This window comes from Pseudopodoces humilis, chromosome 1 (genome assembly GCF_049639895.1).
Source record: "Pseudopodoces humilis isolate 2021_Gansu_Grassland_sample_001 chromosome 1, ASM4963989v1, whole genome shotgun sequence".
Taxonomy (NCBI): domain Eukaryota; kingdom Metazoa; phylum Chordata; class Aves; order Passeriformes; family Paridae; genus Pseudopodoces; species Pseudopodoces humilis.
Window position 1 is genome coordinate 137,035,544 of NC_142200.1, and position 25,890 is coordinate 137,061,433.

General features: G+C 43.8%; 1 protein-coding gene across 1 annotated transcript in view; it reads left to right on the forward strand.

Moving 5' to 3' along the window:
- JCAD (junctional cadherin 5 associated) overlaps window positions 1-25,668 on the forward strand; it is a 60,441-nt gene extending 34,773 nt beyond the window's left edge. The window contains exons 2-4 of the mRNA XM_014248630.2: window positions 9,805-10,166; window positions 16,467-20,116; window positions 24,078-25,668. Of these exons, the coding sequence (XP_014104105.2) occupies window positions 9,865-10,166; window positions 16,467-20,116; window positions 24,078-24,112 (3,987 nt within the window). The 5' untranslated portion in view covers window positions 9,805-9,864 and the 3' untranslated portion in view covers window positions 24,113-25,668. The remainder of the gene's footprint in view (window positions 1-9,804; window positions 10,167-16,466; window positions 20,117-24,077) is intronic.
- The last annotated feature ends 222 nt before the right edge of the window (window positions 25,669-25,890 follow it).

Sequence of the window (25,890 nt, forward strand, 5' to 3'; positions counted from 1 at the left end):
AAGCAGAGGGTCAGTCCGGAAAAGAGGGCATTTGATTATATGTACAAGGGTAATATAAAAGGGATAACACACAGGAGAGGATGGTAGTGTGCGAAAATGAGTAAACAAACAGATGTGTGAGACTATGCTGAGAATTTATTTACTTCAGAAGACACAATCCTTATCTCTTTGAAAGAAGAGGAGACCACACCAACCTTGGAACAGTTCTGCTCCCAGCCACATTTGTGAGCAGGAGAAAGTGTTTGTTTATGGATCCCTCCTCCATGAGTCCTGGCCTGATGGGCTGGCCTGTCCTGCTGTGATTAGTAGGATGCTAATGTGTGTAATCCTTTTGATCACAGAGCCCAGGCTCTATAAGTCATGTCACTGTCACCTCAAAGAAGTTCAGCCATGTGATAGATCCCTTATTAAAAATTTTTTGCTTTGAAAGATTTAATACAGTTATTATTGAGATCCTTTTTTTCTTTTTTTTTTTTTCTTTTGTCTCGTACAGATGGAGAGCTTTTCTATTATAAAAAATACAAAAAATAATACTTATTCATGAAGTCCTGATGTGGGGAGTAGCTTATTAGGACTTTGCCCATAGGTATTTTAGGTGGGATGATTAAACCATAATATCTTGATTTTAAGATGTGAGCAACAAATGTGATTCCCTGTGTTTTGTTTGTGCCCACCCAGAGTGGGCTGCTCCATACAAAACTGTAAACAGCATGGAAACATTCATCTGAGTTCTAAAAAATATCCTCTTCAGTTCCTTTTTGGGAGGCAAAGCGTTGACTAATTATGCTTTGTCTAATAAATGTATTATTTTGCTCTCCTGTTGTGACAGACAAAAGCTGTCATTTGAGGAAATTCACCATATGCTGCCAATTGGTGTAAGGACTGGTTATATCTGGAGCACAGAGTATCAGTGAGTGCTCTTTAACAATTGCTCCTTCTCTGAAAAAAATCTGGGCCAGTTTCAGTGGACTAATGTGCTGGTCTATCATCAGTGAAAGCAAGCTGTTGACATTTTGAAAAACAGCTAATACAAACAGTGGTATCTGTGCATGCTTGGACATATCCTCTCTCCCTGTTATGCATTTACATCTATTTGGATGCTTAAGAGCCTCAGCCTATCAGTGCTCAGTCAGGCTTGGATTGCTCCATGGCAAATTTAAAAATCAAACTTATTTTGGATACCAACTCCCATCCATATACAGTCAGACATGTTTTTCAGCATTGTGTGAACACAATACTCAAACACCCATGTTACTTAAAAAAAAATAAATTCTCTCTCTCTATCTCTACCATTTTTTCTTGGCAAATGTGAGAAAGCAGAGTCTGAAACCTCCTAACAAACGGCAGCACCTGAAGAGCAGCCGTCACTTGTCGAGATCTGCACCAAGAGATGCTGTGCACTCTCATGATGGGTTTGCAGAAGCATCTGCACCAGTGAGATACAAGACAGGAATTACTACCTTCTGAGAGTCAAATCAACTCTAAGACTTGTTCCTCTCATCCTCCCCACTTCCTAATTTTATTTGAGACACATTGTATCATTAATTTGTTCTCTGGCACAGTGCTTCCAGGATTTCAGTGAGGTCTTTTTGCTCAAAGAATGCAAAGAGGATGTGAACTGTAATTTTCACTGTCTGTGAATCTCTGTGTTAGAGAAAAAATGTGAACTCTCCTGCCTGCAGGTAATGAGAGTTAAACACAAAAATTCACATATTTCTTTTTAATTTCTTTGAGGTGAATGGGAGGGACTGGCCTGGGAAGATATGCAGAGCCAACATAAAGTTGGCTTATCTTCCAGCAATGACTTTGGCATGTCTTCCTCCCATGTAGTCTACAGAGTTGATTATACATGTAGCACTAGTGGCTTTGAAGCCTTCAGTACAGCGCTGATGGTAATGGCAACTTTTTGAAGCCTTGCCTGGTGTGTATCCATGATCTGATAAGAGTCCTTTGCTCAGGACCCCATTCTGGTGCCTCTGCTCATCTGCTGCCTCTTCTCTGCTCAGGAGCCTTCAACCTATAGTGTGTGTTTTGTGTCTCAGCCTCCCTGTCCCTCCCATCCCTTGAGAAGAAGCGAAGTTTCTTTTTCTAACCCTGTGCCAGACCTGCTCCCCCTCAGCACCCACCTCGCTCTTCCCTGCAATGCAGAGATGTCAGGAAAGGAGGGTGCAAGGAGACTAGCAGCAGAGGGGCTGGGGATGGCGGGGAAAGTCACATTTTATTTGAGGTGAGTGGGCTGGTTGTAACACAGAGAGACTTGCACAAAAGAGTTTTGACTTTCTTGGAAATATGTGGGGCATGCCAACAAAACAATAAATTTTGTAGGGGGAAAGTAGAGGAAGAATATTAAAACGTTTAGTTTCCACCCCAAATCCCTTGTTTCTGAGGAAGGATTGCTTTATCTGCACCACTTCTGATAGATGTTCATTCATTCTGTTCTTGAAAACCTGTATTGATTCACAGCCTGCCAGAATAAACAGTACATAACTACCATTATGGCTAGACAGTTCCTCTCAATATTTAATCTAAATCACCCTTGCTGCCCCCTAAATCAGTCCCTTTGGTTCTCCACATCTGCAGGGAGTAGGACAAGATTATCACAGCCTTTTAGCAGCCTGACATATTTAAAACTTGTTGTTGTCTCTCGTTCTCTCACCCTCATTTCTCCACACTTTTCTTCCAACTAAACAAGCCCATTTCTTGTACCCTCTTCTCTAGGGGTCACACTTGGCTAAATTTTTTATCATTCCTGTGAGCATCTTGCTTAAGGACTCAAACTGGATATAGGGCTGAGAGGAGTAAAGAGCCCGATGCATGATGTTCCTCTTGATGTAACTCCAAGCTTATTCACTTGTGTGTATCAAGCCCTGCACTGCTCTTATCACAAAACCATAGGATTGTAAAACTTGGAAAAGGTCTCTAAGATCATTGAGTCAAATGATGTCATCCCCCTTTGTGACTCTAGCCCCAGAGACTCTTCTGCTGTATGCTCCATTTTGTTTTGCATGACATCCTTCTTCTTCAACATGTTTTTTTACACCTGCCTGTATTGAATCTCAGTCATTCATTTCAGACTGGGTCTCTGATTTATTAAGATTTTATTCTAATTTTAATCCCTGAAAATGCTCACAGCATTCCCTAGAGATTTGTGATTGTAATCTTCCTCCTAATTTACAAGTTATTAATGGAAATACCGAATAGAACAAGACCCCAGGCACAGCTCTTATGTGTCTTTTCAAGTTGACATTGGACTTGCTACTGTTCCTTGAGTACAGATTTGAAGCATTTGTATGCCTGCCCACTGAGTAAATTGTACCTCAATTGTATTCACCTGGTTTGCCTATAAGACTATCACATGCATTCATCAAAGCTTTCCTCATTCCAATGTGTGACTTCTACTGTTTTTCCTCCCTAGTCACTACACTCCCAGCTCCATCAAAGAAGAAAATTAAATAGATTAGGCTTAATTTGTTCTTGACAAGTCTGTATTTTCTGTTTTCTCATGACTATCATGTGGGAGTGGATGCAGCTGCAGTGCAAGGCGGCAAGCAGGGAGATGGAAGCTCCTCTTGGATTGCACACTTGCTCCTGCTCCACGATAAATCAACGCTTGTTATAAGTATTTACAAAGGAATTGAGTAATAATTAGTCTGATTTGATATCAAAGCAAGGCTGTTTGGTCTATGATACCCCAGATCTGTCTCCTTCCCCCTTTTGTTTGAAGTTAGATAACATGTTTGCCCTTCATTCATCCTTTGGGAATTTCTAGAAGGTATTTACTCATGGCTTGGAGGCAGCCCTGACTAGTTCTCTACTCCTTCCTTACTCCTAGCCTGTGCTTCATTAAGCCCCGTCAAGTTGGATACATCCAACTTGGATTAATATTCTTTAATCTCTTTCTCCTGTGTTCTAGAGTATCTTTGCATTATATAGCTAAAATTTGGTCATAGTGAACATTATTGTTGAAGGCTCTTCAAACACTTTTAATAATAAATAAAGATAATAATTTTATCTTTCCTGATGGAGTGTGTCTCTATAAGTCAGTGGATGTGATGCTGGTTGTTTCCTTAGCAGAGGGCAAGGGCATGGCATTCTGGGGTGGCTGCATGCACAGCATCACTGCAGCCTGCTGGTTACAGTCACATCTGACTTTATTGTCCTGCAAAAGATGAAATCAGCAAGGTAAAAGCCTTGTTTAATGTGCTTTTGATAGGCTGTTTTATATGCACACATGCAAAACCAGAGTGAGAAAACCGGAGCAATTTAAATGTCCAAAGCCTTAGATATCCTCCTGGGATGTAGCTCAGGGTTATATTTAGACAGAGCATGTAGCACCATCTAGTATTAGAACAGCCGTAAGAACCTGTTTTCCATGGCTCTAGTCTGTCAGGCTTTTATCACTTGATCTGAGACTTTCAGGTTGTGTCTGTCTCTCAGGCTAGGTTTATTTTAATATTGTCAGCTAAACCAATTCAAGCATTTCCAAGAAGAACTAGAGGGGAGGAGAGAAGGAATGTTATTTTTCCCATATTAGAAAGGGGAAAGAAAATAAATCCTTCGGTTTTTTGATTGAGAGCTGCCATCATGTTCAGGAGCTGGATCTATGGTGACAAGGCTTGGAGGCATCTGTGTGTGTTCTTAGCAGACTCATCTCTGTTTTGAGTTATTCCATTTTCTGGAGACTTTTCTCCCCATCCATCAGCACACCCCTCTGGTGAAAGGCTCTGGTGCTGAGCAGCCCACTGGTGACCCAGCCCTGTGCTCATGCCCTCGCTGCTCCAAGGGATGTGCCAGCAGAGCACAGCCCTCTGTAGCCCTGGCCCAGGGCTGTGCTGCTGGAGTGGGATCATCCCTGTAATGACAGCTTCTTCCAGGTATAGGTGAGATGGGTCTCAAATCTGGGAGCAGAGAGCAGGCACAGAAGTGTAGACAGGACAGGAAATGTTCATCAGGAGAACAAAGAAATTGGGGTGATGGATGCAAACTGAGGACTGGCCAGCAGAAGCACTGAGGGGTGCAGGAGGAAGGATGGGCTGACTGCCACAGTAGTGGGCTCTGTGGGAAGAGTGGCTCAACTGGTGGGACCGGGAGAGAGGAAGGCAGCGAAGGGATCCTGGAGGAGAGAGGGAGGACAGCAAGAAGGATTGGGTGAGTGTGGGAAGGAGGAAATGAAGGCACTGGGCTGCATGATGGTGAGGAGTTAATAGGGGTGGGGGGATATGTGGCTTCCTGGACAAGTGTTGGTGTTGGATTAGCTGGACAGAAGGATGAAGGAAAGCACAGTACACAAATCACTGCAACCAGCTTTTTTGGCTCATCCCATGTCTTCATTGTGTGGACAGCTATTTGCCACACTTAGGTTCATGTGCAGAGGCAGTAGGTTCTTACAGCAGTTGCTTTGAATATACCTAGTTCACTTTTAAAGCTGAGTCCTTCAAAAAATCAGGTTGTAAGCACTTCATACTGGGTGTCTAGAGTGGAGAGGGTTGTTTTCACTTTAGTCTATCTGCATAAATGCTCTGTCTGGCACATGTCTGATATGAAATGGGAATAATGTCACCCAGACGTGAGTGAAGATAAGCTACTTTAATGTGTGACCCATCTAGATAATACACTTCGTAATTCAGATGCCTGTTAGTAACTACATCTTCCAAACAGTGTTTGAATAGCTGCTGTAGAGACAGCCCAGGAGGAATTACCATCACCTAGCCTGCACACTAATCGAGGCCAGAGTCCTGCAGAATTCAATAGCCTTAAGTCATGTAATTAGAGACCACAGCAAAATTTGTGTCTATGCAGGGTGCCTTGATTTTGGCAATTCTTGATGTTGTATGCTTCCTTTTGCACTATGAATCATGTTCCTTCAATGTTTTCTTTTCTTGAAAGTTGTACAAAATCATTTACATTATTGTTATAAATAGTTCTGCGGAGATGGGCAGGGAAAATCATGCCCAAGAAGGACTTCATGTGTTGAATTCAGCCAGTTAAAGGGTTACCACCTTCCCCTACATTTCAAGTAGTGGAGGGCAGGAGAGATATTACAGAGGGCAGCCAGAACCAAATCCTCTGTCACATCTGGTCTCCCACCCAATCTGTGGCTGCTGTGCCAGGATACTCTCTGGAGCTCGGGCTAAAGAAAGGAGCCTGCCAAGTGGCTGCTCAGAGCACCATGAAGGGAGCATTCAATGCCATGCAAGTAACTTCAGAGCATGGAGGTAGGACCTGCTTCTGCCATTGGTGCAAGTGTTAGCATCCATCATCACTGGTACTGGTGATCATACAGATGGTGGTGCTACCCAATCCCCACTCCCCCCCCAAAATAATAAGGCTTGGGAACCCCTGCCACTGAAAAAAAAACTACAGACAGACAGATCATAAATAGAAAACAAGTGTTTCCCCCATTGAGAATGAGTTCCAGAAGCAGCTCAGAGGAAACTAGCACCCCGTTTCTTCAGGGTGTTTTTCAGGAGTGCTTTGGGCTTTTCTCAGGCCGGAGGTGAGATTCGTGCTCATGGACAGAGCACCCCAAGGTGAGGTGCTCTGATGACGTTTCCATCTGGTGATCCCATTGTGTCCCGCTTGCTCAGGCTGTGGGTCTCCATTGTGTCTGTCTACATGGGGGCTGATGCTGATTTCCGCTGTTCACGCTTGTTTCTTTGCATCTCAGAGTGCTGTTGAGAAGTTTCCAGAGAAAAGCTTGGCCCCTGTTTCCAATGTAATGCAGAGCTGTACTGGCTGTTGGGGACAAGTCGGAAACACTGGCAAGATAGCAGGCATCCTCAGGAAGCAAATCCTATCAGAAAGCACTGATGTCATTGGCAAACAAAACAAATGAGGGCTGGAAAAACAAACTGTTTTGCAGTGTTGTTGATCTTCCCTCAAATTAGAAGCTCTGCACAGCCTTTACTCTGAGGTCCAGTCTGACAGATTATTTACATGGCAATACTGCAGCAATGGTTTTGTTACTTCTGCCAATCCAATTACTTTGATTTTATTTTTTAGGTTTATTTATCTCAGGGAGGGTGGGGTGAGTGTCCCAGAACTCTAGCCGGATTCAGAAAGCTGGCCAGCATCCTTGCAGATGATGGGTCCTGACATGGTTGATGTCCTGCAAGCTTTGATCAAGCAGGACTTCCGGCTTCCCTGTCCTTGGTCAGGTCCAGTGCAGGAGATGCTACTTCCTCATTACTTCTGCACAGCCCTTTGAGGCTGTGTTCCAACAGTGTCCCAACTAGTGGCCACCTGCCACCACAGCTACAGGCTCCTTGGAGCTTGTGCCGTGAGCATGGAGCAGGATTCTCCTCCTTGGCTGGTCCCATTGCAGTGTTGTGATGGGCATAGCGATAGAATCCTTCTCCCAGATGGGTCCCCCATCACACATAACACCATGGGGCTTCCCCTTCTACACATGGTGAGTTTGCAGAGCAGGAAGAGACAGTCATACCAGTTCCTCATGGCACACTTCTGCTTGTTTCTCCTCACCACTGGTGCCAAAAGAAGGATCAGAGTAACCTCCCATGGGCTGGAGGTTTCTCACCCACGCACCTTTGCCTCTCTGATGGCTGCAGTAGGTGGCAGGGAGGGGGTTAAACTCTTCTCCGAGCCAGCTCTATAATAGCAGGAAAAGCACATTTCTTCCTTGCACCTGTGAGCGCTTGGATGGGCTTTCTGCTGTTTATGGTAGTCACATTGGATCTTTCTCCTGTTAGAAGCTGAACAGCTCTAGCAGCCAGCTGTTCCCTTTGCTCTGCTGATACCTGGCTCCTTGCACAGTCTGGGCAGGGGGTGGATGGAAAATCAGCTTTTTAGGTCAGCATTCAAAAATAACCCACAAAGCCTTCCCTTCCTTCCATGAGGGAAGGGTCCCACTCCTCCCTGCTTTCTGCCTGCTTGTACTTACTGCTGGCTCACCTACTCAGAGCTCTTACTGGGAATTTGGAGTTCTGTTCTAGCTGGGGCTAATATCTTCAGCACAGAGCTTTATTTCTCTGTTTTTAAAGGGTGTGTAGTGTTACATGTGTGAAAAAGGAGGAGATTCATTAAGCTCTGGGGACAAACCGGTTTAGGTTCAGGAGGCTCTCAGGCTGGAAAACCACTTTTGCAGTGTTTCAGGTTAAATTGTGGCTGTGTATAAAAATTGTGCCTGTTTTTCTACACTGTGAGCTCTCCTTGCATGAGTGCCATGGCCACCGTGGGCAGCACAGCACAGAGGCAGCCAGAGGGTCCCTGAGTGCTCAGGAGCTGCACACCAGGCAGGCCCAGAGCAGCTGGCCAAACTGGATCCACAGCTGGCACAGCAACCAGGAGTCAAGGCAGGACAGAAAATGGATGAGGCACTGGATAGGCAAAAAGTGGCCATAACACAGAGTGCTGCAGTACAGAAACTGGTTTATATAGCATGCCAACCCATCCACTTCTGTATATATGTAGTATGAGAGACTTAATAAACATACAACAGCCATCTCAATAGTTGCTCCATTTCAAGTAAATCCTTGTGAACAGACTTCTTCCTTTCTTCATGCCCAAGAAAAGCATTAGAGACAAGTGTATAAAATGCACTTTTGTGTCATGATCTTTGCAGAGACAGTTTCCTTTTAAGCAGCTGGGAGTGCATGGCTCATGATCCTCAGGTGGACCTGGCTACTACTAAGGACATGCAGTACTCACTAGATGTGTTAAATGAACTGTTCATGCAGGGAAAATAATCTTGTGGTTTATATTTTACATGAATCCATTTCTGCATATTTTACCTTTTTATCCACCTTTTTAAAATTTCTTTCTTTTGGTAGCACAATTCAAACAGGAGGAATGTATCAGGATGGGTCCATTGTTTTGTACAATCTTAAGAACAGAACATTACCTTCCACACATTTTAAAACTCTGGAAGAATAGGTATTCTGTAATTGCCATATTAAGCTGTGAGAGTGGTATAGACAATAGAGACTGTTTTCAGCCAACTAATTCAGTTTGCTAGATCTTTGCTCTAGTCAGTGCAAAATTGAGGGCTGTCACTAGGGAAGAAAAATCCTGACCATCCTGTGGCTTGCAGATCCTTGAGATACAATGCACATGGGCATCACATGTTGTTTCAAGTCATGTTACACAATGCAAGTGTGCTGTAAAGACAGCACACTTGGAATCTTAGGTTTTGTGTTATTCTAGCAGTGGATTGCAGCAGGCCAGTGCAGGGAGACAAGAAAGTAAACTGTAAAGAGGACTGTTTAGCCGGGGCATTGCCTGATATTACCTGGGTTTCTCATGTGGTTGCATAATTCGTTTTTGTTCTTATGCGTGGTTTGTCCTTGTTTATGTGAACATTTCTTTTAAAATTAGAATATGCAGAGCTGTAGGGAGAGGCTTACTGCTCTGTAATCCACCCTCTCCTCCTGCAGCAACTTAAAACATAATACAGAGCACACCTTTCCGTGACTGGAGAAAAATAGTTTTCTAAGGAAATGCCTGCTCAAGTTGTGGGTTTACCTCCAGTGCAAAGTTTTTATTTTGAGATCACATTAGTGAAATCTGAAAGCTGCAATCACCAGTGAATTCTTGAGTGAAAGGGACTGAGTCAGCAGCAGCAGCACAGCATCTGCTACTTGGCTGAGTGCAGGGAGGTGTATTGTCTAGGGAAGGACAGCATATGATTCATCAGCATCTGCATGCACTTTGCTTCATCTATTTTATTAAGAGGGTGAAAAACTGAGTACAGAAGATGACACCTTTAGCTTCAGTAGCCTATTGGCTCATCAAAGGTATCTTTCCTTGTCTAAAGTTGCCTTCTGCTTGTTTTTGGTTGTTTTGTAGTGATGGGTCCAGCTGGAAAGAGCTTTCTGATGGCACAGCTGTGAATGAAACCAGCACAACATGTTCAGTGTTGAAGACCTCCTGATTTCTCATGGATACAAATTGTCGAAAAATCCCCCTGTTTCATATGAGAAGAGATGTGATGGATACAGACATGAAATCACAGGGAACAGATCTGCTCAGAGAACAGCACTGAATGGGATTGAAGCAGAATCCAGAGCTGGGGCCAACAGCAAGAAACCTCTGGTGAAAACCAGCTCGAGCAGCACTGAAAGCAGCCATGGGAGCCAAGGGAGGCAAGCAGGTCCTGGTTACCACCATGACCTTCAGGGTTTGTCCACTTTTCATACTTCAGAAGGGGGGTAAGTTTCAGCATCATGCCATGGCTTTGCTTTCTCTTTCTTTTGGTCTTGACAGATAACTAATCATGACTCTAACCCTTAACACCATCTTTCTGTGATCCTTCTCCCATCCTGGTAACCTTTTCCACTCAGTGGAAACATCCCACATCCAGTGACACATCCATTCACCTTATACAGAAAGGCCTTTGGGAATACTGGGATAATGGGAAGTGGCTGAGTGTGGGAAAATGTTTTACTAATGTGGTCTGTATGATAAAGACCTTTCTGATGGACTTAGGAAAGCTTAGTTCTAGAACAGGGGAAAAAAATGGGGAAAAAGTCTTCCCTTTCTTCAGTTTTAAAATTTCACCTAACTTCTTCTGCCACTTACACACCCAGGTTTTACTGTGGATTCAGCCACTTGCAGCCCTTGGTGGGTGCTCCAACGTGCACTGAGGACTTGCTTGTTCTCCTAAGGCTGCTCCTGTGAAGTAAGCATGAGAAGCTGCCTGCGCACTTCTTTTTTAAAACAGCTCCAAGCCAGTTGAAGCTGTTGTCACTCCATAAAATGTGCTTGTACAACCATGGCTTGCTCAACACCGAGTACGTGCACACCGGGGCTGGGGCCGGCTGGCAGGAAGAGCTGTGTGTACACACCGACGCTCGGCCATTGTTCTGCAGCTATTTGAGTGCTGCAGATGAACAAAGGAAAGGGGCTTGAGCAGAACTGGAAGCCAGCCCAAGTATGACGATAGTTTGCAAGGAAAAGCCCCTTCCTCCTGCTGAGTGGGCTTGAAACTGAAAGCAGGGCAAAACATTGTCACCTTGGGAGTTTGTCCTCTTACAAAGACCTTCAGTAACATGTGGCAAAGCCATGTGTCCCCTTACTCTTGGGCTCATCTGCTCTTTCCCTTCACATCTTTTCCCCTTGCAAGTCTGTTTGCCTGGAGCAGAAATGGCTGCTGGTTGTCAGTTAGGATAATGGGCAGGAAGAAATGTGAGCCCTCTAAAGCAGTCATAGGACAGGGCAGCGAGTCCTGGTGAAGGTCTCCAGGTGGAACCGTCCATTCTAGAGAAGGAAGGACAGAACACAGATGTAAAGGTAATTGGGAGGATCCTTTCTGGTGTGTTTTGGATGAAGTAAACTGGACAGCAAAAAAAGTGAGGAAAGATACTGAAAAAGAATGAAAGGGAAAAAGGTTTTGAAGCAGGGGAAGAGACTGTGCAGTGGTGCTGAGGAAGCTGGTGCTGAGTTTACAGTGTGGAGAGGTACTTTTGTGAAGATCTGGAAGCTACCACAGCACTGCTGCTCCTGCACCTTGTTAATCAGAGCCTGTGTGGATGCACAGGGATTTAGGAGGGTGGCTGTCTCATTGCTTCCCATTCCTCTGAGTGCATCTGCAAGGGCTCACACATCTGCCCCACATCTTGGATATGGCAGAGAGATCTGTAATTGCTGGCCTTGGCTAAATACCAAATAATGCTCTCTAACAGTTTAATGATCTCTTTCTAAGTGCAAGAGGTGGGATCTGCCAGTCTACAGCATAGTTAAATATTATATCCTGGTTTTAAAAAGTGGCTTTTCCACATAAAATACGGAACACAACCCTGGAAATGGCTTTGTCACACTTTCATAAAAATAGAAATATTTTCTTGCTATTACTGTTTCAGCAAACTCTGATTCCCAGCGTGCCTACTGGGAATTCTCACAAGGCACTAGCAGCTGGGAAAACCTTTGTATCATCCCTTCCTTGCCACGCCCGGAGTGTGGAGTGCCTCCAGTGTGGAGCGTGACACAGTGGCCCAGCTGGTCCAGGAAGGGAGGAGGGAGCTCTCCAGGCTGGATCTGGGGAAGCCACAGCTGCAGGGCTGCAGCACCTGGTGTCAGCTGCTGAGCCTCAGTGACAGTCCCCCTCCAGATCCGCTCCCAAGTCACAAGGCTGCCGTGTGCTCGTGAGCTGCTCTGAATCAGAAGAGAAGATACCTGTGATGGCCCACTTGGGAGTCCTTGGGCCTGTGACAGCAGTGGTGACCCCCAGCAGGCATTTTGATATCGCTGCTTGGTATCTGGACTGCTATGGGAAATCAGCTTCTGGTTCCCAGGCTGGGAAAGTACTGCACACTTCAGAGACCTGGGGACAATTTGGGCCCAAAGAGGAGATGACCACAAGATACTACAAGTGCAAGAAACTCTCTGGGCATCACAGGCTTCCTGCCACCATTTCCTGGCACTGCTTTCCCAGTCAGCACAGAGCAGGAGAGGGCCTGAACGGTCCATGTGTGTCTTCCATAGGTGGTGACAGTTCCACAGCAACTCAGAGCATGGCTTAGGCTCCTTGTCCAGGGAATTATCTACACCTGATGTAGAACTGATAGAACTTCCCATACACCGTGGAAGTGAGTGATGTTGCCAGCCTCCTGGCTGCCTCTGGAGGCAAATTTGCAAGGCTGGTGGTGTTTTTGTGATGGCAAGGGTGCTATGGATGGAGGCTTCATAGCCATTGCTCCTGCTTTTTTTGAGGGGAGAGTGATGCCCCGTGGAGTGGGGAAGCGGTGTTTGGCTCCATCCTGTTGTTCTTGAGGCAAAGTGTGAGGGAGCAGATGGTGGGAGGGCTGTCCTTGCTTAACTGAGCATTCAGAGGCCACACAGTAAAGATTTGGAAGATGAGACAAGTCAAAGAAAATGAGAAAGCTGATCCTATGGGTATAGATGAGAGTTCTCTCTTCACAGGATAACTCCCTCCTGATTTTGTTCTAAGTGGAGAGAAGAGGCACTTTGCTTAGTTGTTTGTGTGGGAGGAACTATGTTAGTAGCTAGCAAATATAGGGATAAATAGATATCATCATAAATGAGATCACCTGCAGGAACAATTGAAAGAGTATACTGGTGTTTTCCAATGCTGGGTCTCAGAAGAGTATATGTGAGGATAGGATCTCAAAATAGAACAGAAGCAGTCAGTGTCCAGAATAGCCCTCTGAAAACTTTTCCACCTTGCTCTTTAATAGTGCCCTTTGTGGGGCACAAAGCCTGCACCAGTGTCTACAGTTCATGCAAGATGAGCTACTGAATGCCCAACACCTTCCACTTGCATGCTGGCAGCCAGCAACATTCCCTACATAGCCCTGCAGTGGCCTAATTCTGCAGGGTTTGGACTTCGATGCCTGTTCCACACTCCTTCACTTTTGGTCCCATTATCTGCATCATGTGAGGTCCTGCTGGTCCAGTGTCACCCTAGGGGAAATGGGAGCTTCAACCCATGGCCCTGAGCAAGACAGCTCAGTGAAATGTGGTCATGCAGCCAGTGCAGGGTAGATGGACAGCCTCATTTCTTGTAAAGGCCTAAAACTCACAGAAAGCTAGTTTTGGGGGTTTAAAACCATTTTAATTAAATTAACTTTATATAGAACCAATTTGAATCACTTTTTGAGAGGAACTGTGATACTCGTTATAAGCAAGCCTGTTCAAAAAGAGTTCATAATGTTAAAATGCACCTCCTTGATCCCTTGGGACCACTCTGCCCCTGGAACTTAAATCTCCACAGTTGGTCCCATGGGACTGCTCCATCCTTGGCTCCATCCTCCTCCCAGCTGTCAGGCACTTGTAAGCTTCTGTGTCCAGGTGTGCATTTCTTTGTGCATCAGCACCAGCACATGGCAGAGAGGCACAGAATTGTGTAGTGGCATAGTCAGAGATGAAGTGCTGCACAGAGGGGCTGTGAAATCTTCTCTTTGGTGATATGTCATGGGCACAAAAGACTGCACCGTGACTCGTGGTCATCATTCAGAGATCTAGCAGTGCTGAGGCTCCAGTGAAGCATTTTAAATTTGGAGTGGCTCTTGGAAGTTTCCCCTTCCACCAGTTCCTTGACTGCAAACCCAGAAGTGCCAAATGTCCTGGAAAGAGGCACTCTCTGCTGCAGTTGCAGCCACAAGCAGTGTGGTTGTGCTGTGCTGCCCCACTGCCTCCTGCCTGCTTGCCTGCCAGCCTGATGTGCTGCATGCAGGTGTGCAGGAGCTGCTCTCCATCACCAAGAGCAGAGGAAACTTCAGGATAGAGTTGTACTGGAGGGTCCTTGGAGCATCCTCTTCCCACTGCACGGTGCAGTGTCATCTTCAGAAATTTACAGGGTCCCTGATAGAGGCTTGGCTGTGTAGCCACTTTGAGTGCCTTAGCCAGGACTTAGAGACAAATACTGTCTGTCCTATGAGTAGATCTGAGTAGATCTTAGGATTAGGTTTAAAATGCTTTAAATGCCTCCTTTTAAGTGTCTTTTTTACCCCCTTGTTGCATTGATGACATAGTACAGGTTACATGATGGATTGTATCACGTTCTGAAGTTCATTACTGGAGCCTAGTTATTAACCTTTAAAATAAATTTAACCTTTTAAACAGCTTTTAATAAATGGAGGAGCTCTCTTTTTGTTGAGAAGAATTTTGGGTTACTTTGTGGGATATTTTAATGGTGAATTAATCTTTGCAACATCACTGGAAACTTAAAAATCAGAATTTTTAGGTGCTTTTCTAAGAGATGCTACCACTTAAGCAGGAATCATCTCAAAGAAGTCTGATGGCCTGTGCTGAGCAAGATGTCAAACTAAATAATTGTAATGGTCTCTTCTGATCTTGGAATCTATGACTGTATTTCCTGCAATTTCTGTAGACCCTTTTACAATGATGGATAAAATCAATCAGAAAGAGCAGCCTGTCCCTTTCCTGCTCACTCCTGCTCGATCCTGTTTCTCACCTCATTTTGTAAACACAGTTACAAATGGTGCCACAGTAGTATGGGGATGAGATGAAAAGGTAGAAGATAGCATTTGTTCAGCTGTATGTTTCCACATGGAAGTGTTGGTTGTTACTACAAGCAGATTCTGATATAGGAGGTGTCCTATTTCATTGATTAATGAAGATATGTGTTCATTCTTGGGATTCAGCAATCAAACTGTATTTCACGCTTCAGAGGCAGAACATTTTGTTCAGAAGTTCCATCTTAATCCAATTGAATTTATATGATCAAGATGGTTCTTATCCCAGTCTAGTTTTTAAACTTTTAGACTCATAGGATGAAGGTAATATACATAAAAGAAAATTGCTGTGGATCTGGATGGCTTAATTTTCATTCTGAATTTTGACTAGTATTATGTGCTGACAAACTCCCATTTAAATAGATCATTGTTTTGGTAAAAAAGAGCCAGATGACACTGTTTATATACCTTGGGGTGGAGGGAAGAGAAAGAAATCCTTGGGTTCTATCTACATACTTGTCCTATTTCTGTCAATTTTGATTTTTCTTTCCAGTCTTATGCTGGTGGCAGTCACATAGTGTAAAGGCAGTTATATTGTTGGACACCTTAGGTACAAGAATAGCAGAATGCAATTCAAGTAGAAAATTAATTATTTATATAGAAGGTACCAATTTTGTTCTGCAGGAATGTATAAAACAGTTTACAGTGAGTTCAGAATAGACAAAGAACCTATTCTGTTCATGTAAATCTGTGTTCTGAATTTCTCATCTGCAATGTCTAATGTCTTTCATATTTCACTAATAGATTCTTTTATTTAAGAATTTTATACTTCTTTTGAGGTATTTTATGTTATAAATATTGGTTCCATTTTATTCAGAGATGTGTTGATACATCACCATTGTTGTGACATATGTCATTTAATCCAAAGCACCCTGAAGAAATTTGTTCCCTCAGAAAGAACAAGAATCAATTCTGGAACTGACATGTTTTATTTAAGCACTTTTATCAGAATGCAAATCATGTTTCTTACAGACATATCTTATGAAATCTTACGATATAGACATCTACCTGTTCTCCCTACCTCTGCTTCTTGGAATCCTATTAAACTTGAATACTGCAGTAGTCTCCTTGACATCTATAGATTTTGATTTAGCAGGATACAGAAGTAATTCAAGGCAGTCACTTCTGGTTTTAGAATGGCATCTTAGAATCAGAGGCTGATCGGAGCTGGAAGGGACCTTCAAGATCATCTAGTTCCAAGCCCCCCGCTATGGGCAGGGAATTTTCTAAAGTCCATCAACGAGGGCTGTGCATGTTTGCACAGCAGGTAACTATGTGCATTTGTGTCACTAACATCTTTGCATAGCTAACATGTCAAAAGAGCTTCTGTCCCTTTCTTTACCCATGTTAACTGACTGACTTTTAAAGCCTCTCATTAAAATTGTCATCTAGTTGCAAATAGATTACACAAAACTCCTTTGGCATAACTCATCATTTGACCTCCTAATGGGCTTACCAATGGTAGAAAGAACAGGCACCTGTGCACTGCCTCTGACACTGCTTTTTTTTTTCCAGGGTTTATGACAGGCCTCATTTAGCATGGTCTTCCCAGCCCAAGACTGATAAAGATCTTGCCTACTGGAGAAGACGAGGACAGGACTTCAGTGTGCTACTGGGCTATTCCCAGAAGGCCAGTGTGGAGATGAAAGGCCTGGCTGCAGCCCCAAGGGCACCCCGGCACCCCAAGGAGAATCAGCTGAAGGTGGGGATGGGTGCAGGGTATGTCAGAAGAAGCGGCTTGCAGGAAAGCTGTGAAGTGCCCAGCGACTGCAAATGGCGAAGTCTGGAAGTAGAAAGCTGGAATCAGCCAAAAAAGGTAGGGAGGCAAATGTCCGAGGGTGACAGGGAGAAGCTGCTTCAAGAGTTGTATTCGCTGACCCTGGGAGACAATGTACTCAGCACCCAGAGCAGGGGGAAATCGCAGTCATTGCCAAGGGTCCTTTCACCTGAGAGCATGAGGTGCGTGGAAATGCCCTCCCTGACCAACAGTAACAACTCGCTGAGCGTCACTAAAACCCCCTCCTATGCCCCAAACAGACTGAGTGTGGAACCAGCCAAGCACCATGGAGCAGGAGGCCATTTCCTTCCACTGGTGAAGCCCAAGTATGGGAGACCTCTCAAGCCTCCATCCTATGAACTGCAGCGGCAGACTAGGGCACCTGCAGAAACTGAAGGTTTCCAGGACCACTACCAGAAAGAGGAACCTATCTCCTACTTAGCCAAAGTCAATGAGCCAAGGCAAGATTCTGGCATTCCAGACTCTGGTTTGGAGCCTCCAGTGTACGTACCTCCTCCTTCTTACAAATCCCCACCTCACCAACACGTGACCCCACGTTCCCCCAGTGAAGTGCCTAACACCAACACGTGCGCCAGCAGTGATCCACAGGGTCCTGCAGAGCGGGTTGTCCCCTGCCAACGACCAGCCATGAATGCTTTTGAAGTGGGGGGTGACCCTTGCAAAGACAACCATTTTCCTCATGGGAAGCAAAGCCAAGCAAGGCACCCTGCTGACCACCTGCGTTCTATTCAATATATTCCCTTTGATGATCCTCGGATACGACATATTAAAATTGCACCACTGGAAGGTCTGCAGGGCAACTCTAACCACACTGAAAATGCACGTAGTCCCAGTTCTGGTGCTTTGCAAGAGAGAAATCTTGAAGTACAGTACAACAGTGCCTTTGTGAATGCATCAAACTTGTCCAGTTCAGCAAAGGGAGAAAGAACTTCCAACAGCTCCACCCATAGCAACATATGGTTGGCACCATCCATCCGAGACCAGGAAAATTGTGCCTTGCCGGACCAAAGAGACAATTGTAGAGCAGGTAATCACAGCCCCCGTAATGAAGCCAGCACAGAGTACACGAAAGGCAAACTTTCTGTAAGAAATTCACATATGGACAACACCTGTGAGACTGTTACAAAAGTGAAAAAGTTTGAACCTGGAACTGGGATGCAGAGCAAAAAGAGTTCAAAGAAAAAAATGAATGAAACTATATTTTGTTTGGTCTCCATCCCAGTTAAATCAGAATCCAATCTGCCAGATACAGATAGGAACAACAACATAACTCAGAGCCCTGATAAGAATAGGTTTGATAACAATGGGGCTTTGCAAGAACAAAGTCTCTTGAGTATGTCTTCAACAGACTTGGAGTTACAAGCGCTTACAGGAAGCATGACCAATAAAAATGAGTTACAAAAACAAGAGCTGTGGAGACCAGAAGAGTTCAAACAAATGAATGACCTCAGATTTATTCAGCCTACAAAACACAGAGAGCTCAAATATTCTGGCTCCTGGCCAGGTGATCAGTACAAAGACCAGCAGACACAGACCAGTTTCTCTGAAGAACCTGAGAGCCCACAATTTTTCCATGGTACAAAGCCTGGGAAGCCTGATAGTAGCAAAGTGCTATCTCCAGAGTTCCCGGGACGTACAGCATCCACAATGGGGGCAAACCAGACAGGATCACCTTCTGATGAGAGAGGCTGTAGGCAGAGTGGTTACAGTATGAAGGGCCAGACACACCTCAGCCAGTCTAGCAACAGTGCATTTTCCAGGACTGCCACCTCAGTCCTTCAGTCTCCCTCCCCAAAAGCCCACCAGAGCCTGCCTGTGCCTGTCCAAGAGAGGGAAAATGGCCTTTCCAAGGGAGATGTAGTTAAGGGAGAACCAGGTGCTCCCTGCAACAATAAAGAACCATTTGGGCAGTTCCTTTTGAAACCTGTAAGTCGCCGTCCCTGGGATGCAATAAGTGAGCTAGAAAGTTTTAACAAGGAGCTGCAAGGGCAGGAGGAGAACACAAGCAGTGAAGAAGATTTGGAAAGTGCTACAGCTCCTCTGCAGGCAGGTGCCTTTATGCAGAGGAGGGAGTCCAGAAATGAGAAATCAAGCCAGGAGCCAAAACATGGTGGGAAAGCAGAAATGGTTGTGCCAGAGGTGCCTGTATTTAGGTCAGGAAGGGTTAAAAGTAAGTCTGAAAGTTGGAGCATGGGGACAGAACATGGTGGCGAGCCAAGATGCGTTGGCTCTCAAGGCTTCTCAAAGCCAGGAGGGAGCAGTGAAGGAGTCAGGCCAGCAGATGTAAGTCTGATAACAGAGGTGGGGATAGGGGAAGCCAAGAGCAGAACAAGCAAACCGCCAGTTCATGTGGGCCCTATCAAAAGAGTTTTGTCCAGTAGCCCAAGTAATTCATTTCACAGTAATCCTTTCAATAACCCTCTCTTGCAGGAGATGAGCGAAGACCAAAATTACCTAGACTTTGTTAAACTGAGCAAAGGTGCAACTCCCACAAATGATAGGGTATTAGAGAGAGGGTCAGCAGTACGCTTGTCACTAACAAAGAGGAACCAAGGGTGCTCTGAGCCAGATTTGAGGTCAGTGGGACTTGATGTGGCCCCAGAACTTGGTGCTAACAGCTCTGATCACTCTTCAGATGGAAATGCAGTGGAAATCCCTGTGAATGAGTCATTGCAGGCAAGAGCTGCAAGAATTTTAGGTATAGATATAGCAGTGGAGTCTCTCCTTCCAGATGACCATGTTGGGTCCCACCCAGGCACTAGCCCTTCAAACAGTGCTCAGGACTTTGAGTCATCAATGATAGGGAGCACAGCAAGTAACAAAGAAGGAAAAAAAGAAGATTCGTATGAAGGCAGACGAAAGTGTGGCTGGACAGAGAGTGCTCTCTTTGTCAGAGCAGGAGGACGATCTTTATACCCTGATGAATGCTGGGCCACTCACCAGGAAGCCGGTGCTAAACCACTGGTAACTGAGCAAGCTCTTGAACAACCTGTGAGTCCCAGCCAAGGTGAGAACCAAAACGTGGTTTGCAAGTCAGCTCCTTATCAGCATTCAGAAAAGAGAGTGAGGAGCACCTCAAAAGTGATAGAGACACTCCAAGGCAAGCTGACATCTCCACCCAGCCGGACTGCCATGGATCGCTTGGTGCGAATGAAAGAAGTTGACTCTGTGTCGCGGATGAGACGTCTGAGCATTAAGAGCGCAGACTCGGCAGAGGAGGTGGATGAGGAGAAGCTGTCAAAGGTACCAGAGGAAAGAGGAAGCAAACTGGCAAGCTCAGGGGCTGTTTCCAAGCGTGTTATCTCTCTAAGTGAAAATGGATGTTTAGGTGGAATGGACAAGAAGATCGACAGAGATTTTTCTTTAGGTAAGACCCTGTTATGAGAGATCCAGATGGGTACTCGTTCCTTATGTAATGGGCATGATCAGTTTGCTTATGCCCACGTAATGCTGCTCAAATAGTAACAGTCTGTAGGTGGTACTATCCTCATCTGGGAGCCACCCACTTTACTCTCCTTGTGGAAAAGATGAGTGTTCTCTGGTCCCATTTTAGGAATAGTTACTGTAAAACTCACTTATGATATGGAAATTCATTCACAGAGAATGGAGTCCTCCCTAAGGTCTTGTCTCTGTGTAATTGTCTCAGGGATTGACCAGGCTAAAACAGTGGAGTTCAAAGACAGTCACTATAATGCCAGTGTTTGGGAACATGTGGTGATTTAATCACAGCTGCTCCTTGAATGCAAATTTTTTTCCTTCTCCAATACTTAAGTAGACACATACTATATCATAGTTCAGAAGAAACTAAAAATAAAAATCTGATGTTCTTCTATGATGCTTCTGGGAAATGGTTGTATATAGGGGCCTGGAAATTCTCTCTCTCTCATGAATATTTTCCAGATCAGATGTTGAGAATAATTGTTAACCCCAGGACAAATGGAAAGTTGACTTTTTCAGTGAACACCTTTTTTTTTGGTGTTTCTGATCTCTCTAAAACATATAAACTTGTGTAGTCCATATGCATTCCCAAAGTAACATGAGCTGTTCCCTTTCTAAAACAGTTTTCATTTAGCATTTTGTTGAACATCAGTTGTTGCTATAGACCTGTGTAAAGGGATAAATCTCCTAGGCCACCTGCCTAGTCCATTAAATAAATTGGACTGAGCAAACATACAGTGTGAAAGTTGTTAAATTAGTATTAATATCCTTTTTCCTTTTTCCATCCTTTCTGTTACAGTTGACACTTTACCTTGAAATCTGCACAGGTTATTAATTTAACCTCATTGATATAAATCTGTTCACAGTTTTCCAGTACAGAGGAACTGAAATTCAACGGAGTATACTTTAAACTGGATTTATGCATTTCTAACTGAAAATAAATGCTTGTATGAGTTCCAAGTATTGACTTCTGCAGCCTTGCAGCCTTTTTCTCCATGTCTTTTTCTGTATCCCACATCTTTGTCTCTTTCTGCTCTGAACTGTATTTCTCCAGACCAGATTTTTCAAACAGACTGATTCAGCTTTCTTGTACCCATCAGGTCTAGTATGCCCCACATGCATTTCATATGCTTTCCTCCCTTGGGGTTTCTGCTGGAGTGAAGAAAATAACTGTTGTGGTGACATGACTTCAGGGATGTATCAAAACAGATTGTGTGCATTTTATTGGAGAGTTATTCTGCAGTAAATTAGGTCTAAATTTATCCCTCTTGCTGACAATGCCAGGCTTGTATTCTGCAGTGTGTTCCCACTGCAGCAGTTCCCTCACAGCCATAACAGCTCTCCCCATGTTTGGATGGCATGAATGTCCCTTCCTGCATGGCGCATGTCCAGTTCTGCAGGGTGACACACATGGGGTGGGCTCCTCCACTGGCCTCTTCCCATCCAAAGTGACCCTGATTTGTTGATGGCCCCAAAAGCTTCACCTTACAGAGGGACTGTAGATTCATGTTTCTAAAAAGGCCTAATGTTGTGCCTTCCTCTGTTAGGTCTCATACCAATTTCCACATAAGTTCATTGGTACCATTGAAAGCCCAAATGAAAATTAATCCTGGAAAACCATTGTATTTGTTGCTTTCAGAAAGCAAATATTCCATTCTAAAAGGCCACTTTATTTGGAACAAGTTAGGGTGATGTTAGTCTTATAATTGCAGACTGGGCCTGTCACAGAGGCTGCAGCCCTTAGCAGAAACAGGCTTTCACATGTATAATGTAGCTTGGCAGACGAACAGTCATCTCAGAGTAAGAGCTCTGCCAAAACTGAGTGCAAGAAGCTCATCTTACTATGCAAATACTGCCATTAGGAGAACATCTCCAAGTGTTCCCAAATGCATTGGATGCCTTTTCTCCTTTGCTGTTTGAAGACATGAGGCTGCTAATCTGGCTTTGTTTCTGTAGAGAGCATTTTAAATGAGCTTAACCAAATGTTGAATAAACATTTCTGCATCAGTGCTAGAACTCCTATGTCTGTCCCCCTCAAAAGGCTGACCTGGCCTGTCAGTCTGGCACCTTTTTGTCCTTGGTTTAGGTGCTGAGGGTATGGGTAAGCTTTCAGCGAATATACTGAGCCATGTAGAGGCTCCATGTCTTATGGCCTGGTTTCCCCCTTTCCTCCCCACCCCTGTCCTGCCACTCCCTGAAACAGTTGATCACCTGAAATTTTGTGGGGAATTCTGTTAACGTGAATGTGTCTGGCCTTAGGAAAATCGGGTCTCTGAAATGCAAATCCATTTTTATTCTTAGGTCAACCTATCACCGAACACTTCAGAATTTTATGTTCTAGCAGTTTAGATGGCAAAATATTTACAATCAAAAAAATGTTACCGCTTTAGAGGCATCCTCATATACCATCAGTGCATTAAGGTTAAATAGATGCAGCATTATCCTGGAGCACACTAGCCCTTAAAAACTTTATTCCTGTTGATTTTTGCATTTGTGTGGTGTCTGTTTGGAAATACCAGAAAAGGCTTAGCAGAAATCATAGGTGTTGCTGGCACAGACTCCAGTCTTGGCTGGACTAGCAGCTTGAGGAGGGTGGGCTAGAGAAGTGATAAAAGACTCTGTACCACAAATTCACCCACTGGGGCCAAATCCAGAAGTCCTTTCTTAGCCAGTTCCCCTTTGACATGAGTGTGGATGTAGCAGATGGACACTTGCACACAGGGGGAGAAATTTCCCTGGAGGATTTTTATGCTTTTTATGTTTGAATGAAGACATTCACTCACATCAGCACGAAAGTCCTGAGGATGAACGTTTTACTCCAAAGTGTCGTATTTGTGTGTGGAAGTATTTTCATGCTCAGCTGTTTAAACGCGAGCGCTGTGGGAGTACAGCCTACGGGAGGGACGTTTAAGGTTAGCACAGATACTCAGGTTGCATAAGAGCAGGAGCAGCACGCGGCAGTACGGCTGCAGTGCCGGTCTGTCCGGGCCCCTCTGCGCCTGCAGCCTCCTCCCTAGGTAGCCCAGGCTCCTACACGCCATGACCGTGCACCCCAAGGGCAAGTCAGGTGTTTGCACGATGGCACTGGGCAGGCAGACCTCACAGGGCAAAGCCTTTTCATCTCAATCCTGTCCCAACGTGACGAGGGTGAAGGCTCATGTCTGCTCACTTCATGGCCAGCACTGGGATAAACCAAATTAAAAAATTGGATAGAAGAGTGTCCTTGAGGATTTGGGAAAAGGAAAACCAACCTGTGGTATGTCCTGTGAACTGGCAGGGGGGAGGCTGGAAATGAAGAAGAGTGGTAGTAAGCCAGCCCAGTGCTTTAGTGAATAAGGCTGAAACATGAGCTGCGGTTTTGCAGACTGAAGCGAGACAGACTAACCATAGTGATGCAACGCAGCTGTGCTTTCCTGTTTTCTGTTGAATTAATCTGAAACGAAGGATTTTCAATCAAATGAAAAGACCCTGATGACTGCATGGCATAATCACTCCTTCAGCCAGCCTTACACACCCTGCTAGGATGCTTAAAGCATTTACTAGTCCTTAGTGTTCAGTACAAGGGGAGCAAATCTTACTCTTTTTCTTCCTGTCAAAGCACCTGAAAACTGGAAGTAATCACTTAGCATTCATTGTGTTTGTTCCTACCTACCTAAGGCCTTCCTGAATTCTATCTTCATGCATTTGAACAGAGTTGTTCCCGAATTATACTGGTAAAAATACAGAATTTGGGTCAGGAATGTGATATGTATCTTTAATGCAGCAAGTCCATTATCAGCTTTTCTTCTTTTTAAATAAAAACTAGGGAAAAGATGTGTCATTTCCACAGCTAGCAATATTGAATAGATTTCACAATACATTATTAATAGTGTTTTCTTGTATTTTTCCAGATACGTATGACCCCACCAAAGTTGAAAAGGTGTGAGATTAATGAAGAGGAAAATAGAGAAGTTTCTGCTCTACTAAGAATGTTTCACTGATTTTTTTTTTTCTGGGTGCTTTTTGTTTGGTTTTTGTTCTTTAATGTATGGAAATTGTCTCCATTTGTGATATTCATGGTGTACTGATAATGCCTTTACCACTGCCACTAGGAATTAGCTATTCATGTCTGAAACTGTTGCAGAGACCACAGAAAAATCTGACTTCTACGTTGGAACCATCTGGCTCTGTAGTGTTTAAGACAATACCTACCACTGGCAAAGAGTTTTCATCCGAACTTTATTTCAGTCTTTAGCAAGGATGATGAAATGCATCAAGTGAGTTGTTACATTGGTGTAAATGTAAACTTGGGAGATTAGTGAAATTATTTTTAAAAGAATGTGAATTATAAGCTAAGCTTCTGAGTATCTGCATTCTAAACTTTGTTTAACTTAAGGGATTTTTGGCCAAAAGTAGAAAGTGCTGATGCACTGTGTGGAGGAAGAATGTGAAAGAATGGTAGCAAAGACTGATGGTGAAATTATGTCTGACTTCCAGAGTTTGTATTTACTTGGATTAAATACTTACTTGCCACCTAGACAGAAGAAAAATAAAATGCAAAAGCTTCTGAAAGATGGAAGACTTTTGTAGTACAGTGTACAGAACATGTAATTATAGTAGCTGGCAACTATGTTTCAAACCAATGCAAAGTATACCACTGGCTGTTTTGCACTCAGTATTACCTATTTTTGTTTTGCTGTTTAGAAATTCTTTATATGAAAGAATAGTAGCTGGTTTAAAATAGCCCATTTTAACAAAGTAACTATATTTCTTGTTACAGAATACTATCTATTTTTCTACGATGTAAACAATTGCTAACAAGTGGCAAGTATAAAGAAGTATTATTATTATTATTATTATATTTTAAGAAGACTTATTCCTCTGAGTGAAGGTGCCCCAAGCAGATTTCACTTGTATATCTTAATGCACACACCATATTGCCACTTACTCAGTAGTGCTACCTTATTTTGTTCTGAAAAAAAAGCCATCTATCTATCTATCTATCTATCTATCTATCTATCTATCTATCTATCTATCTACCTATCTAATCTGTCTAATCTATCTAATCTATCTATTAACTACAGGGTTAATTTCTAATTTTTCCCACTCAACCCTTGGATTGTTCTTCTTGGAGCCACTTTCTGAAACACACTGAGAACTCTCTAGGCTGGTGCTGCTGCCATTCCGTTCTAGGGACGCTGATTACCAAAACGTGGGTTTGGATCTTTGTCCCAATGTTGCCGAGTGGCTCAGATAAAATACCTGCTTGCTTCCTTATACTTTGTTCCCTTTTACAGATTATGAGTTTGGATTAGGCCAGTGCACAAAAATAAGCAAAACTGGGTTCTTCCCTGAAGTCACAAGGTGTTGCTGGGGAGAAGTTCAGGTGTCTTTTTGATGGCATTTAAATACATGGCTTTAAATATATTTTATCTGCACAAACAAATGCATGAATTACAGAATTTATAATAAAGCCTATGCATTCTGCCCTTTGATCCTGAATTAGCCTGCTTAGTATCTGTGTCTTAAAAGCCTTTATGTACATTCCTGTATGTTTTTTGTAAGTACCTGTGTACTAACATTCTTTTGATGACTTGTTCATATATTCACCAGTCCATTTTATTGGCCTTTTCTGGGTTTTAGAATAATTTTATTTTTTAAAATCTTGTAATTTCTTGAAATATTTTTTCCTACGTCTGTAATTTGGAAAGAACGATCGGGAAA